The sequence below is a fragment of the Barbatula barbatula genome (assembly GCF_947034865.1).
Source record: "Barbatula barbatula genome assembly, chromosome: 18".
Classification (NCBI taxonomy): domain Eukaryota; kingdom Metazoa; phylum Chordata; class Actinopteri; order Cypriniformes; family Nemacheilidae; genus Barbatula; species Barbatula barbatula.
In genome coordinates this window covers 4,523,635-4,541,000 of record NC_136781.1, presented here as the reverse complement: position 1 = coordinate 4,541,000, position 17,366 = coordinate 4,523,635, and the positions used below count along the sequence as shown (strand labels likewise).

Below are 17,366 nucleotides of genomic sequence, written 5' to 3'. Positions count from 1 at the left end.
TACACACGAAGCTCTTCCGGATCTCAGCCTTGAATGTCCTATACCGGTGTCCTTAAACGATGCTGGGGTCGAAAATGATGTTGGTGCCTCGTTAGACGGCTTTATTTTTGGCTTATCACACACAGCATCGCATAAACGACATCGGGAGATTTCAGCCTCGGGCGTACACAGATCAAAAGCTGTTTCCCGAGCCGAGGACAGAGTTAGAGATTAAGGAAGAGAGGATTGAGAGAGCTGAAGCTCCTCTGCCATCAGATAATACCACTGGCCCGGGTCGAGATACAGAAGAGAAGCCGAGGCTCCAGACTACGGGATATATAAATAAACGCAGGCTGAGTAAGTATACATCAGCGGATTACATTAATATTGCTTCGTAATTTACCGTGAAAGCGTTGCGTAGTGCTATGCGAGTTTGAGTTCCCTTCAGCCCGGGAGTGATAACGCGAGTCCCAGGCTTCACTCGGCGGCCTACTAAACAGAAACGAAGAGTTCAACTGTCGTATTTTGGCGTAATTAATACGCAATTTACCATAACATTCAATACTTTTATCCCTTTCGTGTGTACTAGAGTACAAATAACATTTTTATTGTGGAAAAAATGTGGTTGTGTTTTAAAGTGCGATGTCTTAAGATAAGTTGATAACGAATGTGTGAGTAACGTTATATATGTAGGTCTTTGCATTTTAGACAGATTACAATGTTTGTGTTCTGATATAAATGGTAAAACTCATGTCGTTGAATGTTTAACGTAAGTTTGTGACTTTAGGTTATGAATGTATCTCAAAAAGATAGTGAGACGTATACCTAGTGATCCTTTAAGGTGAATGTATATAAGACAGTATTCAACCTGCTTATTATTACAGTAATCTAGACTTGTAGGCCTGGTTTCACAGACATGGTTTAAGAAGGCTAGTCCCAGACTAAAATGAAAGTGTGACCTGTCTTAACTGATTATAACTTGCCCAGAAATCTCTTAAAATATGTCTGTGCCTTTGTTTTGAGATGCACACCAGTAATGTTTTTTTCCAAGGCATTTGTATAAAAGCGACATAAATATATAAATTCAACCAAGGCATAGACCGGCTGGCTTTTTCTTTTGTTCTGTTGAACACAAAATAAGTCATTTTGAAGAATGTAGGACAGCAAACAGGTCTGGGGCACTTTTGACTACCATGGGAGTCAATGGGTGTCGAGATCGAGTTTCTATAGCTCAATTGGTGGTGCATTAAAAACGCAGAGGTCAGGGGTTTAAATCCCAAGAAACACACGAACTGATTAGTTTCTAACTATAATGCACCGTAAGTCGCTTTTGTTAGAAGAGTCTGCTAAATGTGTAAATGTGGATTCAACAATCAGGTTGGATTGTGAATGAAAACATAGACAGCAGATGTAGCTGCAAGAAAAGAAGATTATGACCCGTGTAAGAAGGATTGTGTCGCAAGGTCACTGTTTGGTCAGTGTGACAGAGAAAATGGGGGGTTGTAGATGGATACGTTTAAGAAATGGTATACAGAAAACCTTGTTTGAAAGAATACAGAAAAGTGTGATAAATGCACACCCTTTGAGTCAGGAGTTGTGACACAGACGGCTAAAGCATGATGTTTCGACATAATATGTGTACACTGATGTACACAGATGTAGGTTGCACAATACAGTCGTCTTGTCCACATTTTAACGTGTATGTTTTACCTTGTAAAGACAGATATGGGACTGTTATGGAGCTTTTTGTAAATAACAGGTTAAGGTCAGGTTATAAGTTCATATCTTATGTTTATAATTATCTCCTAGAAAGCGCTCAGGCCTGTGAACGGGGCTCGGAAAGGGGAACGGCAATGTTCTAAAAACGCACGCGCATCTATGTCATCCATGCACCTCGAAGGAAGAAGAACGGCCTCTGGAGACACTATGCAGGCTTAAAATGGTCTTGGGCGCTGATTTGTCACCATGATTTGGAGTTTTCGAGCCTGGACGCAGATTGATCGAGTGCATTTACGATGCTGGATACGCGCTTGCGTGCAGGCGCAGTATTTCTGTGTATGAACATTTAAAAACCAACTCTGCCACATTACCATGTGGAATTCCCCCCTCGCAAGATTCAAGATTGTGTCTTAGGAAACCAATTCTTCTGCTCACTTTTTGGCCAGTATCAAAGTCCAACCATAGATCACTTTGGAGTGGAGAATAAGCTCTCATGTAGGGCACAAGACATTAAGAGCTCTGTTTTGTATTTTATATTTCTAGTCTTTTTTTAGACTGAAACTGTTCTGGAGGAATCAGGACTCCCATTGATAGAAAAGTCATATTTTCTATAGTTTTATTCCCACATGCTTTTTGTTTTATGGTTATTGTATCCCTCTCAACAAAACGCTGTTATCTACTTTTTTTGTAGTCTGACATCATGATCACATGCTATCATCTGGTGATGCTTTAAAAGATTTGAGATCTGTCTGTAAGCAAGTTATGTATGAATACTGAATGAATATTTCTCAACTGCTGCTTCCCTTGAGCTCTTTTCTGTGTAACACAGGCTTACCAGAGATTGCACTAAAAGAGCTTTGTCGTCACTTGATTTTCCTTTTATTGACCAAATCTTGTTACATCCAAACCTTATGAACTTATTTTTGATGAGACTAGACCTATTTTTGTATTACCATGAAGTCATAGGATCATACATTACGTGTATATAAATTTGTTGTCTATTTTTTTATGCTTCACCACATCTTTAAATAAGGAAAGAAATGCACCTCTTTTCTTAGGAACACAATCCTGCACATATGCTGTGAAAATTATTGTTACTATGGCTACCGACCATCCTCACTCAGGTGGGAGACAGATTTCCTTTTCTCTCTGACCCCTCCCCCATTCCCTGTTTTTGTGACGCCTACAAATGCCTGTGGGTCTCAGTGTGGGCGGGGCTCTTGGAGACCCCTCCCCATCGCACCCATTTCGGCCCAGTCGATATGTGCCTGTGTCTGCAGCAACAGCCTTCCTTGTGGGAGCCACAACTCTGTTTCTCTGTTTCACGTAAGGAGAACTTTCATAAATTTAGATTTGTTTTGTATGAATGCATTAGTGTTAAATTAAGTGTAAGGCAGTCAACTCTCTGCAGGTGTCCGTGGCTATCAGAGAAATTTTCCTACTGCATTCCTCTCTATAATGCGGTGGTCTTCCTCTTTACGCTGGCCAACTTCTGTATGGCCACATTCATGGACCCAGGCGTTTTTCCCAGAGGTATTTTATTCACATTTACCAGGAGATAAGTAAACCCACCTTACTATCTTGTTTGAGTGACATTTAACATTTGGTGTATTGTGATTTTCATAACAATTAAGCAGATATTTTAATGTGTGTTTTGCAGCGGAAGAAGATGAGGATAAAGACGATGATTTCCGAGCTCCCCTTTATAAGACCGTGGATGTGAGGGGCATTCAAGTGCGCATGAAGTGGTGCTCGACATGTCGGTTTTACAGACCACCACGCTGTTCGCACTGCTCCGTGTGTGACAATTGTGTAGAGGTACACACAAACCTACACATACCCACAGTCTTGAATGTTTCATTTGTATGCTTTTTTTGTTATTATATTATTTTTTAAACTGTGCTTGTGTGTGTCGTGTTTAGGACTTCGACCATCACTGCCCATGGGTGAACAATTGCATCGGGAGGCGGAACTATCGTTATTTTTTTCTGTTTCTGCTCTCGCTCACTATTCACATTATGGATGTGTTTGGCTTCAGTCTGCTATACATCCTACATCACACTAAACTATTGGACCAGGTTAATGCGGGTGTCACGTATCCTTTACACGCTGTTGTCTTTTTGAAAACTCAATTTATTTGTGTTTACATTTTTTTGTCATTAATCATTATTATTAGTCATCTTTTATGTTTTTCCCGAATTTTGCAAAAATCGAATCAATAAATAGTAATAAAAAGTGCTTGTCAACTTTGTCAACACAGCATTTAGTCATTAAAAGTACAGTGCAGTTTTTCCATTTCTTGAAAAACAGCTAATTTATACATACAAGGTTTTGGAAGTAGAGCGACAATATATGCTAAAATATGAATCTCTGAGACAATATGCTAAAGTCCCATTTCATTGCCTCTAAAGGCCCATTTCATTGCCTTGGAACGAGCAGCATTATTTGATATGTCCGTATACGTCATTGACGCATACATTAAAAGTTCATCTGTTCAGCTTTGTTGGTATCCTTAATACTTCCCTCAGTGTGGCAGTAATGTGTGTATCTGGTTTATTCTTAGTTCCAGTTGCAGGACTCACTGGGTTCCATGTTGTCCTTGTAGCAAGAGGGAGAACAACCAACGAACAGGTGTGTGTGTGCGTGTACAATTATGTTAATGAACTTAATCACCTTTCCTGTATCCGGTTAGCAAAGCATTGTGTCACTTTTTCCAGCAGCATAGCAACACAGTTAAAACCAATGGCTGAATCCGCTTACCAGTGGTGTTACTGCAGCACCCGGCCAAACTACAACCTCCTTACCCCAGTTTTCATAATTTCTTGACCCAAAATAATTGAGGAAAGCATGCGTGAGATTGATGCTGCGAAATTAAGTGCCGTTCTTTTCAAATAACATGCGGAAGTACCGGCGTGTCATGCACCCATTTATTTTAAGGGGGCACAGTGTGCACAACACACAGAAACATGTCCTATACGTACAAATACATAAATCAAAAGCAATATTATAGAGAATATTTCTTATGCGTATTCAAAACATTGCACCAATCCTTGCGAGAATTAAATTTAAAACACTGAGCATCTGATTGATACATGAATCTTCTTCCCAGTAAAAAATATTTATTTTTTAAGTTAAATAAATCAGTCTGGTGTGGTTTGTATATCTTGTATACAATTTTGTATATATAGTTGAGTCATTGTTTGCATACAAATGAACATAGAGCACAAAAGAAAAATCAAACAAAAATTAAGCAAAATGGGTACCCTTTGTTAAACTGCCTATAATACAGATTTATTATCCATTATGAAATTCCTTCCATTATGAAACGAAAATATATAAATTACATAATACATTCATTTAAGTGCATCTTAATATTTGAAAAGTGTCAATTCTTTATGTATTATTTAAAATATTGTATATATTATTTTAACTAATATACCACTCTATTTATTTCCAAACCTTTATTCAATTATTTAAGATATTATTGATGGTTTATTTAGAGAAAAACGTATTTACATAAAGAGTATTGTCAGTCGTTGCAAAAAAACATTCTGGATTTTTAAATAATTTTGCGGACATTGATTACAAGAGGCATTTAATCAAATAAAAACAACAGGAAAAATCGATGCACCCATCGAGCACTTCCGGTGTTCAATTCCTCTGTGATAAAGGTCAATGCGTATATTATTCAATTGTCATCTTTTCACCCTCAGGTGACTGGAAAGTTCAGGGGTGGCGTTAACCCTTTCACGCACGGATGTATGAAAAACATTGCAAACGTTCTTTGCAGCTCGCAGATTCCCAGGTTCACAATCTTATTTTCCTTACAAAGAGTGATGTGGTTTGTCCCTTTGATACTGTCCTAATTGTCAGTGAACGGGTTTTTGTGTGAAGGTATATGGGACGGTTGAGAAAGTCTCATTCCATTCAGGTCCAGCCTCCGTTTCTGCGTCCACCTTTATCTGAAGCCCAACTAGAAGCTAAAGTCTTGGATAATGGCATCCGGCAGGTACAAAAACACACTTTCATACTGGCTTTCATTGTGAAAATATACGTGGTAAGCAGCCACAATGCTTTCCAAATATACCTAGTTATATATACTGATATATTGTTTAAATAAATGATTATTTAGCAAAGTCACTTTTATTTGTATTGCGCATTCTAAAAAATCTAAACAGACATTTGAAGCAGCTGCTGTGTTATGCATCTGACTGTAAATATATTAATAGTAGGCTCATGAAACCTCTACGTGAGTAAGACATTTTCACTTTGTGTGTATCACAGTCAAAAAGTAGTCTGGAACTCATGCAGAGCCAGTCCACTGATGCCGACCCCCCTCCACCCCCAAAACCAGAGCACAGATATCCCGGGCTGCCCCACACACAAAATGAAGGTTAGTGTACACATTACACACAATTTTACACACAAACACATTACACACAACTTTATGTCTAATATAAAGTAACATATTCATTTCACTCTTCTCTTCCAATCAGAGTGCAGCTTGCTGACAGATGCTCCTCCCACACCCTCATTGTATAAATACAAGCAGGCCTACAGCAGCCCAGGAAAAAACCACACGGCCTCAGCACATTCCAGCAAGGTATGCTTTTCTCCAGCGCCACCTACACTTGCTTGCTTACAAGAATCTTTTGGGAGACAACCATTATCCACTAGATTTGTTGTGTGCATTAATTATTGTGTAAATGCATTGATTCCTTTCTTTTATTATTTTGCTTGAATATCTCAAATCAATGGCAGGCAGTCAGCGAGTAAGTTTAGATGTGAGCCATCTGTTTTCTTATGGTGTACTGTGCACAATGCTGTGTGTTTTCATCTAAGCTCTTCAATTGTTGCGTTTGGTTCAAGCTGGACTCGTTCCTGTTGTCTGCCCCTCTCGAATACCTCTCCCCTTTCTTTCACCCATACCTCAAAGATGGCATGAATCTGGTGTCAAGTCCACCTTTGAGTTGAATTAAACACTATTCTTGTGCTTTCATACATGCTTTATCCTTTTATACGATGTGGTGTGCTTGTGCTTCATCTCTCTGGTGATGCTTCAGCTGTTGGGACCGTTTGGTGTACTCTCTCTGTCTTTGTTTTTCCTCTCAGATGACCCGAGGGAACAGTATGACCGAATCTCCCTCAGTCCCTGTCCCCACGGGGCAGCCCAGCTACCGCTCAGACCCCAGTCTGTCAAGCCGGGGTGGTGCAGGGTGCCGTGGGGGAGGGGAGGGGGGTAGAGCAGGCTCGGGGGGACTGGGTGGGGCCTCCGCGTTTGGAGGGCGTTCTTATCCTTCTTTCACCGACACCTTCCTCCAATCGGCTGCAGCCTCGTGCTCCTCCAGCCTTCGATCCGCCCACACAGCGCACAATGCCCTCGGACCACTCATTTCTGAGGGTACGACGTCCACTAGCTATAAGAGCCTAGCCAATCAGACGCGCAACGGTAGCCTGTCATACGAAAGTCTGCTGACGCCCTCCGAAAGCCCGGAGTTCGAGTCTGCTGCTCATGAACTGTCCCCACCCAGACCACACCCTCCACACTCTCTTAGCACAGCACCAGGGGCCCCGCCTCTTCTGGGCTACACCTCCCCGTACCTGTCTGCTCAGCAGAGGGAGGGGTCTCTCCAGGCCTGCCCTGCCCCCCTAAGGCCCTCCCCCAACAGAGCTTTCCTGCACCCAACAAGCTCACCCCCTTCACGGGCTCCGCCCCTTTCACCTCGCGCTCGCTCATTGGGCTCCCCTCCTCCTGGCCCCGCCCCTGGCCATAAACCTTTTGGCAAATCAGTGTCCTATGCAGGTGGCGCCGAATTACAACACCGCCCAGCTAGCTCAGGGGGCGGGACTCCAATGCAAAAGTGAGTAGTGCCTGCAGATTGTAGTCTTCTCCTTTTTACCCCCCCCTAAAAAAACCTGCACGTGTGTGATGATCAAGTAGATCTAAGAGGTTCGGTGTTCGTGTTTGTATTCTTTTGGTTTGTTCTTTTTGTGTCCAGTAACACTGTCTCTCTCTTCTTGCAACCCATGGCTGTTTTTACCTTTAATTACTGTACACCCCCGTCCATCTTTTTCTGTCCTTTTTCCTCTTCTTTCCATTACGTTTGTCCTCTCTTCTCTCCCCCTCCTGCCTTGTGGCCATAAGGATGACTTTGTCTCTGTGCTAAGGTTTGTCTCTTTCTTCATAATTTTAATGTCTTAAAGCCAACATGAAAGTAAATTCTATTTTCTTCCTTAAAATGAATCAGTTCAAAATACAAATCCGTTCTTATTGTAAATTATTCATCCATGCACTCAGAAATAACACACTTAATGGAACTAAATTTGGTTTACGAATAGGTAACGATGGCTTTAAACCTAGTGTATGAAAATACATCATGTGCTCGCATTGTCTTTGTTGCATTTAATATACTGCCAAACCTTTAATGGAGAGGTTCTCAAACTTTTTTCTTTGTAAGGCTCCCCTTTGTGTAGTGTGCATTGCTTAAACTTAGAAATATAATTTAACAAAAAACATATTCAGTTATACAATGCTGGGACATAAATTATTTTGGTTGGTGGCCTTATTTTTCTGGTGTTTGATTACATAGAATTGTGATAAATCTCTATAATTCATAAAATATCACAAAGCTTTAATGCATTAATGTAAGTGTGGTATAAAAAGAACAGTTCACCCAAAAAAGAAAATTCTTGTCATTTCCAACCTGTCTTGACCTTTTCTTTTTGCAGAACACAAAAGAAGATATTTTAAAGAATGTTGTAAACCAGCACCGATTAACTTGCATTAGTTTTGTGTCCATACAGTTGAAGTGAATGGGTTCCGCTGTTGTTCGGTTACCAACTTTCTTCAAAATATTTTTTTTGTGTTCCGCAGAGGAAAGAATGTATACAAGATGGTAAGTAAAGGATGACAGAATGTACATTTTTGGGTGAACTATCCCTTTAATTTTAATGAATGTTTCGTGTGCATAAATTTACTTACATTTCGCTCTTTCTCCTCCACTCCAACCAATCAGCTCGACTCTTAGACAAAACACAGACAATCATAACTCATACGCGCACAAACCCGCAGGAGGGGTGAAGAAAGTGACTGGGGTTGGAGGAACAACTTATGAGATTTCAGTGTGAATGACAGATGAGAATCAGGATCCTCTCCTTTTTCAACCTTTAATTCCGATCGGATGGATGTAGGGCTGCTCGACCACATGCAAAAAAAGCATTCAAGACTTCTTAAGTGATTTACTCTCAAACTTCATCAGTCACTGTGGAGGACATCATGTGATAACATGGACCAGTGACTGGTCTACGTTTTGTTTTCTGAACATCAAGGGTACACAAAATTTCTAATTTAAAGAATCATTTGGTAATAAAATGTATCATCAGTTTATACACAGGACTGTCCAATGGTATACGGATATTCAGCCTTAGTAGGCGGGACAACATGAGACGTGCTGTCATGACTAATGTCTGATGTCTCATTGACTTCAACAGAAACCAGAAACCACAGGCCTCTCAACAGATAGCCAATAGGCGTTTGAAATACTTACTACATGAATCACTGTTCATTCTTGCATATTTCACAGTTTTTTTTTTTGTCTTAAAGGGATACTTCACCCACGATGAATATTGTTTTAAATCTCTCGTTTTTACAAAACCCAATTGTATTTTCAATGTTGCGTAAAATGTTTTAAATAACCGTTTGAGCTGCTTAAAAAGTAGTCCAAAACACTCATGTGCTATATTATTATCTGATGTCCTTAAAATACCTTTGTGTGTCAATTTGAGTTTCTCTCTCGGATCTCTGTGCATATATTCATGTATCTATTTTGATTTCATTTTTGGGTGAATTATTCCTTTTAACTTTTTTTAACTTTTTTAAAATATTATTTTATACAGGTACAGATGTATTATCATGAGTATTAAGTTTATTAAGATAATAGTAATGACATGCAGGCATAGGATGTATGATTGTTATGATAGGTGGATGGTGTTTGTCAGATTGATATGGCTGCATCAGCCTGATGGAATTCCAAAGAGACAAGCCGGGTCAGGGACCTGACAGCACATTCGACAGATGGGGTGAATGTATTTACAAAGACGCATCATTTATGTTATTATAGCACAAAATGTTTGTTTTGTTATCTTATACTAAAGAGATTTTATGCTAAATTTAACGTAGTGTCCATTCGAGAACCATATTCTCTTGACACTAGGTCCGCCAATCAAAAGAGAGTTTATTTATTGAGCCAGATGATGTCATTGTTCTGGTCGCCTGCAAGTTCATGGATGCACAATAGTGTTGATATTGAAATTTATCCTTTCATGTTTTGTTTTAAACTGGACATTGGTTCAAATAAACAGCCAAAGTACAGACAACAAGAATCACAGTTAAAGATTTATGTTTGTGTTCTTATCTGACTGTTTAACATGAGCAGGTTTCAACAACCTTTTTGGTTCAGCTAAGAGGCGTCCGTATTTGCTTCATTGTTGAATGTAAACACAGGCTGGATTCTTTTGGGACCCTTTTCATTGAGAAAAATATCCAAAAGGGGCCCCATTTTCCCTTAAATCCCCCTAGACCTTTTAATGTTTGTCATTTCCAACATGGGTATGATTTAGTCTGCACACTGGCTGTGATCTGTAATGATGCTTAGTTGTGCAATGGACAGAATGCAGACTGTTTACACCCTTGTGTATTCCTTTTTTATTCTAATGGCTCTAATGGTTAGATTACACTACACAACTTGAATCCCAATTTTTGCCCCTAAATTGCTGTAGAGGTTGAATCACGGCAACCAAATCAGACAATTCAGATTTTTCCCCCCATAAAATCAGTGAATATCAAATATATTAATATTTTGAACAGAATCAATTTGTATGATGGTACAAAAATCGAATCCCCTTAACACCCAATTGAAATGCAATGTGTGGGTAATGAAAGTAAAGGTCAAGAGTTTGATGCTTTGTGATTTAGTGATTCTCCTTTTTCCTGTTGCTTTTTGTAAAGCTGCCCAAGTGTATGATGTGTATTGTTTTAAAGTCGTTTCCATTTAAACCGTTGTGTAGTATAATCCAGTCTTGAGTCATGAGCAACACATTTTCAACAATAAATAAACCGGAGTGTTACTGTCACATCTTGAATCTGAAAACAGCTTGAAATTATTTGGTATTAGCACAATGGCATTTGTTAACACCTTAAACTTAAAGCAACACTTTGTAGTTTTTCGACCTTAAAATAATGTCTATTTATAAAGGATAATTATTTAAGTGGTAGAACAACTCTCAAAGGAATTGTTCACTTTCAACATTTATTTTCATGATAATTTACCCACCCCTGTTGTCATCCAAGATTTTTATGTATTTTCTTCTTTTGTCGAAAAGAAATGAAGGTTTTTGATGAAAACATTCCAGGACTACTTTCCATATAGTGGACTTCAATGGACTCCAAACGGTTGAAGGTCAAAATTACAGTTTCAGTGCAGCTTCAAATGGCTTTAAATGATACACGATGATTGAGGATCTTATCTAGCGAAACAATCAGTCATTTTCGAAAAGAAATTCAAATGTATATGCTTTATAAACACAAATGCACCCCTTGCTCTGTTCTGCAAGAATTTTTGCATACATTCCAGAGATGTCCTAGCCACGTCCTCAAATAACGTCGTGAATTAATCCCATGGTGAACGTGGTAGAGACGTGATGTACTGGTCTTCAGATAACCTGGACACTGGTCATTTGATTAACGAATCTAGTCATTTCTATTTATTATGTTAATGTATGGAAAATGTATGATCTGAGTCAAATCTGTTATAATGTCAAGAAGAATGCAATAAATACGACTTCTGACAGCAAATAAACAGGAGTTTAATTCGATACCACAATTAAAACGGCGTTTCTGTTTATTTAGTGCGCGCCTCTGATATATGCGCGGGCTTGCATCATACGTTAACGGTCATTTTTACGTCACTGCCTGATATTACCTTAGCGGTTTATTAATATTCTTTCTTTAATTTGTACCTTTCATATGTGAGAGTAAACACATACTTGAGCGATTTTCGATCGATTTTTCACGATTCCACCTTTTGATTGTGTTTCTAAAAACGGAAGACCTGCTAAACTTATGCGGCAAAACACCAATATAATGTTAAGCTTAAAATAATGTTTATTAATCTTTGTAAATAAACATCTGCTTTAAATCCTCTATATTGTGTTGAAGTCTTTGATTGTTTATGTCATGTACTATAGAATAAATAAAATATAGATTTATTTATTTCAATAAATAATCATTTCAATTATGTATATTTTACCAATAGATGAAATCACAAATTAATGTCATCCTCCATGTGAGGAATGATAATTGTTTAAATTACATTTTAATAACGTTAACCACGTGACTGTTTGGTCGTTAGGACATGCTCACCACGTCCAAGAAACGTTATTTGGTACGTGGCTGCGACGAAAATGGTACGTTCCAGGTATGTCTTCGGGAGGTCATCACCATGCATGTCCCAACAACTTGCAATGTTACGTCGTCTCGACGAATATGGGAATCACAAAGTTACGTCGCTGGAACGTTATTATGGTTGCATATGGTCAGGTCCAGGTAAGTCGTCACAACGTAACTGTGTTAGCTGGGTCACTATTGGAATAACAACTTGAGAGTCTTTTTAAGGTTACAGGAATATGCAAAAAATATACATTTTAATTTCAGTGACTGTTACATATAGGATGTACTCAAAATAATTAGGAAGTTATTTTTATTTCAAAATATACATATGGATAAAAAAGCCAAAAACCAACAGGACATATTTAAACTTGAAAATAATGTGACACTATTCTAGTTAATATGCTAAATACTTTGTAAACTAGTAAAACTGTTAATGAACGAATATCTACAACACATTTAGAATTGCAGTCCAGTTACCATACTAAAGCACGGCTATTAACAACGTTTCAAATAAAAATGTCTCTAATGTGATGCTATTTATATGGAATTAATGCTCCTCTCTGGTACTTTGTATACAGTGTTTCATGTTTCTGGAAGTGTAATGTAAACCAAGAGAAGTATCAATGAATGTTCACATAGCCTTAAGGTTGTAGTGACCAGTGAAAGTCTTCTTTCACATATAAAAAGCTGGTAGATAACTGGTCAGTTACATGTTGTAGTTACTGATATTTCCTTTGGGTGTCCAATCAACTGGAAAGAAAGAGAGGAGATAAAATATGAATAAAATGGTGCATGCAATGGTTCTGGTGTTTACATAGTTCCTTTTAAAACAAGTGTTAGGGTGGTATTGCCCTTTATTTTAAAATGGACAAATCCCTTTTCATCACAGCTTTAAAGTATTGCTAGTTAAATGTTTAACCAACAAAGTGTGCTAACAAACACGCAACACTGATGAAGGCATCTAGTGGTACCAGGCAACCACTGCCTCCTGCCAAGTCTGAGTCCACATGCCATCATCTATCTCTGCATCCCTGCCAAATGTCTGCCATTGAGCTTTACTGTCCCAGAATGCTCTACTGTGGCTTCAGTAGTCGACACAGACAAACAAAAAGGCCCACAGTGAATCACAGAGAGCACCACTGACAGAAATCAGATCGGTCTGCATTCACCAAAGAGAGGCAGAAAGTGACCACCAGTGATAGGAACAGACAGCCTCACATAAAGCAGGAGAATCATTAGAGACTTACGTTTTCTTGTCCTTTTTGATGGCAGAGGAACATTGAAGAGACTGTAGGGTTTCAGCAGCCACTTTCCTCCTGTTGAAGGCGTTTATCTCAACTTCTAAATCTCTGCGCTTCTCCTCCAGATTCCTCTTTTCTTCCTGATGAGTACGTTTAAGCAGCTCAAACCTTTCATGAAGCTGGGAAAATGTATAGTGACAAGCATAATTTACTCACCCCTTGTCATTTCAAACAAGTATGACATTATTTCATAGAACACAAAATATATGGTTTTTTTTGTCCATACAGTGAATGGGTACCGCTGTTGTTCGGTTACAAATATTATTTTCTACCAAAGAAAATGATATAAATGTTACATTACCTCTCTTTCTTTCTCCTTAAGCTCCGCCTCTGTCTCTTTCACTTTGTTGACAAACATCTGTCTCATCTGCTCTTCTTTGAGTTGTAGCTCCCCAATAAATTCTTTCCTCTTGGCCACATATGTCTCCTGCAGACTAGAGATTGAACAGCATTAACAGATCCTCAAATGACCTCATTGGAAATTAACTGTTTCATGACAATTACGTGATACATTGTTACATAATGTACTTGAAAGAAATTAGCATTATGTTAGATGATGTAGCACAGATGCATCATTAGAACCTAAAAGGCTCGCTGTCAGCGTCTGTATCTTTGAAGCCCATCTCCTCTAGTTTGCAGCGACGGTACAGCTCATAGTGTCTTGCATGGGTCTGTTCCCTCAGATCCAACATGTTGACACGAATTAGCATCTCTCGGAGCTTCACAAAATCACAATGACTCTCGTTCTCCACTGAGGAGAAAACATTAGAATGTGATAATCTCCCATAGTTAGGATATGATTGTGTTAAGATAATTTTGCAATAAAAAAGCTTTCATTTTGCGTGTTCACTTTAGAAGTAGTTTGTTTGCATTTTGCATTCTGTTGTGTATTGAAAACGAAGCTATGATATATAACAAGAGGCTTGTTTATACGACGAAAGGCTTGTGCAAAACATACCTTGCACCACTCCCCATGGGTACTGTCTGGCTCGCACCATTTTGTTTCCAATTTTAACCTCTTCACTGCTTCCAACCACAGCAAACGGCAGATGTGCCTGCAGCAACACAAACACATGTCTGACCTGTCTGACGGGAGTTTCTAAGGTACACATGGTGTTTATCCTTTTCAATCGATGACAGAATTGTTGCAAAACATTGTGACCACATCATCATCAACAAGTCGGAACAAGTAATGCTCCCCTAACATCATACTCAGTATTTTGTCTGAAGCTTCTCTTACATTCATAGAAGAGTTAATTTCCGCAACAGCTTCATCGTCTGTTGGAAACTGGTATATCTGAACACCATTGCTGACCAGTTCGCTCATGATCTTCATCTTGAATTTCTGAAGTTCACTTTTGGAAACAGTGTCTGCCTTTGCGATGATGGGGATAATGTTGACCTAGATATGTAGTAAAAATAGACACATTCATTAGAAACAATGTGTGGTCGATAGCATCAGCTTTTTCAGTGAACATAGCATGCATACTACAGAATACATCATGAATGACATGAGTGCTTGGAAAACAATACCTTACAATCTAGTTTCTTCATAGTGACCAGATCTAGAGATTTCAATGAGTGCCCGGTAGGAGAAATGAAGTAGAGGCAGATGTGGATGCGTGAATCTTGATAGTCGTAAAGAGAACGTTTGATTTTAAGCTCCTCCTCTAGGAAGCTTTCAAACTGGGCATCAATGTAGTCCACAACAGGTTTATAACTGCAGAAAATGAGACAAAACAAATTCTAGACACACCTAGACCCACACAAAAAAATCGAAGAAGTCTTCAAAATGTATAATAAAAAAATGTAATTCAACGCGATCAAAGGAATCCCTCTCCAAACATGGAATGCATCACCTTTCTTCTTTATTAACCTGGTCCCCAAATCCCACAGTGTCCACAATAGTCAGCTTTAAATCCACATTGCTTTCCTGCATGTTATACGTTCTGGGCCGTAAGTACACGCCGTTCTGGAAATGGCTGACCTCTTCATTCTCAAAAGTGGTGTTAAATAGGGTGTTCATTAAGGTTGACTTGCCAATTCCGGTTTCACCTGTAAAAGCCATACAAAATGAAGTTGGTTTCACAATATTTTGCAACAATTCAAACATTTTTATGGGGGTTGTATTAAAGATGTTCATGCTCACCTGCACAGAGAATGTTGAAGCTGAATCCCTGGCTCACTGTTTTACTCACCAGCTGATCAGGTAGACTGTCAAAACCAACATGACCACTGAGGGCGAGAGACCTCATCTCCTCACACTGAAATATGATGACATTGATACAACGGTGAAACCTTGGCTTAAGAACTCAAAGCATCACATTTAGGGGATCAGGATATAAATGCAAATGCTAATGGTTCTGCATTTGAAGTCCAGAGAAGAAATGTCATCATCTAAACAGACTTTCAGACGCACTTGAACATTGGTATGCATGGATCCTGGTACGAGTGTTGATCACAGAGAAAAACAGCATGCTGTGGTATTCAGAGCTGCTGACTTTATACAAACACCAGGAAGTGTTTCACACAGTCTTCATCTGTTCTACTGCCCCAGTATTCTGAACACACACACTGGGACACAAAGAGCTCTTTATTGAGCCTGTGTTTCTAAGTAATTGAAGATTTTCACAGCCCTCGCCCTCAGAAATATATTTCAAGTGTGGTGTTCACATACTCCAAAAGTAGAATGTTAGTCTAAACCCCCATTTATAATGCAGAAAGGTAAACATTAAAGTGTTTGGGACATGCTGACTGAAGAAACAACCAAGAGCTTCTTATCTGCTTATAAGTATGTGATGGTTAAGAGTGAAGTTACCCGCAGAAAGACCCTACTATACATATAACAATAGAACAACTATAAATAGTGAAATTGAACTATACTGATATATAAATTATTAAGAAAATTACACTTTCAGAAAAGTTTCTCATGGTACCAATATGACATGCATTAGGTAACGTCACTGCAGCATTGCAAAGTTTCGTGCAGGACTAAAAGTGACGTGTTTAAGTATAAATCTAAAGCTCCCTTAATCCTAAATCCATCAAATGCATTGCATACATTATTGCAACCAGATAAATTACCGCATCTGTTCCGTTTACAAACGAATGTTTATGAACATTTCATAAATGATTAAGCTATTCGCATTTCGTACTGATAATAAGAATGCAACGTAAATAAAAGAGAGTTATATCTTACTGGATATATAGTTACATCGGTGGCAGCCATGCAGATATAAAGGATAGTACTGACGACATGGTTTCATTTATTGAGCTCTCTCTCTCTCTCTCTCTCTCTCTCTCTAACTCACTCACTCACTTACTCATTTGACGGGAACGCCTCATGTCAGAAGAAATAGCAGATGACGCTGTTAAATATATGACTACTACATACTTAAATATATGATTCTGCTAGTGAGAAGCTGCATTTATTTATTTTTTAATAAAAATAGTAAACTGTTTTGTTCAAGTCTAAAGTACGGCGTCCAATTTAGCCCATTAATCGTTTTCTGTTTCAGCCGTTGGCTGTAAACAAGAAAAAGTCGTTTAACTTTGTTATTTCCTTTTAGACACGTTTTGAAATAAGGAAATTTCCCTTCGTTTAGTAAAATTAGTTTTATACGATTGTATCGTAATTGTCATACTATTAAACAATTTTAATATTTATTTTAGTCTAATGTTTTGAACGTGAACTTTTACTCATGAAATTGTTGCCTAGTAACCGAAAAACACGAAGAGCTTCATATATATGGCCACTAGTCGTCGCCTTTCGCAAGCTTTATGTTCATCCTACAAGCAATGTAAAGTATTTCTATACTCATATTTAAACTCCTATGAATTTCTTATATATTTAAAATGTAGCTTCTTTATATTTTTATTTTTGCAGCTCAGTGACAGCAGGTGTACTGCATGACATTAAA

The 17,366-nt window shown here is 38.5% G+C and overlaps 2 protein-coding genes across 3 annotated transcripts; one reads left to right on the top strand and one right to left on the bottom strand.

Moving 5' to 3' along the window:
• Position 1: 1 nt before the first annotated feature.
• Positions 2-11,571, top strand: zdhhc5b (zDHHC palmitoyltransferase 5b). 2 transcript variants are annotated; one of them, XR_013787930.1, is made up of 12 exons: positions 2-336; positions 1,789-3,024; positions 3,110-3,231; positions 3,359-3,516; positions 3,621-3,793; positions 4,227-4,329; positions 5,412-5,503; positions 5,593-5,707; positions 5,983-6,091; positions 6,195-6,301; positions 6,811-7,866; positions 8,715-10,837. XR_013787930.1 is itself a non-coding variant. In XM_079480039.1 (12 exons), the coding sequence occupies exons 2-12, from the start codon at positions 2,888-2,890 to the stop codon at positions 8,824-8,826; spliced, it is 1,977 nt and encodes a 658-aa protein (XP_079336165.1). In that variant the 5' UTR covers positions 2-336; positions 1,789-2,887; the 3' UTR covers positions 8,827-11,571. The 2 variants fall into 2 exon arrangements, 1 of the variants encoding a protein (XP_079336165.1); XM_079480039.1 differs by having other exon boundaries at positions 6,811-7,559; positions 8,715-11,571.
• A 796-nt stretch (positions 11,572-12,367) lies between these two features.
• Positions 12,368-16,767, bottom strand: septin8b (septin 8b). Its single transcript, XM_079480341.1, has 10 exons — positions 16,646-16,767; positions 15,596-15,710; positions 15,306-15,501; positions 14,980-15,166; positions 14,687-14,848; positions 14,405-14,501; positions 14,029-14,197; positions 13,748-13,880; positions 13,393-13,565; positions 12,368-12,895 (listed from the first exon to the last, which is right to left on the bottom strand). The coding sequence occupies exons 1-10, from the start codon at positions 16,673-16,675 to the stop codon at positions 12,892-12,894; spliced, it is 1,266 nt and encodes a 421-aa protein (XP_079336467.1). The 5' UTR covers positions 16,676-16,767; the 3' UTR covers positions 12,368-12,891.
• Positions 16,768-17,366: the final 599 nt, after the last annotated feature.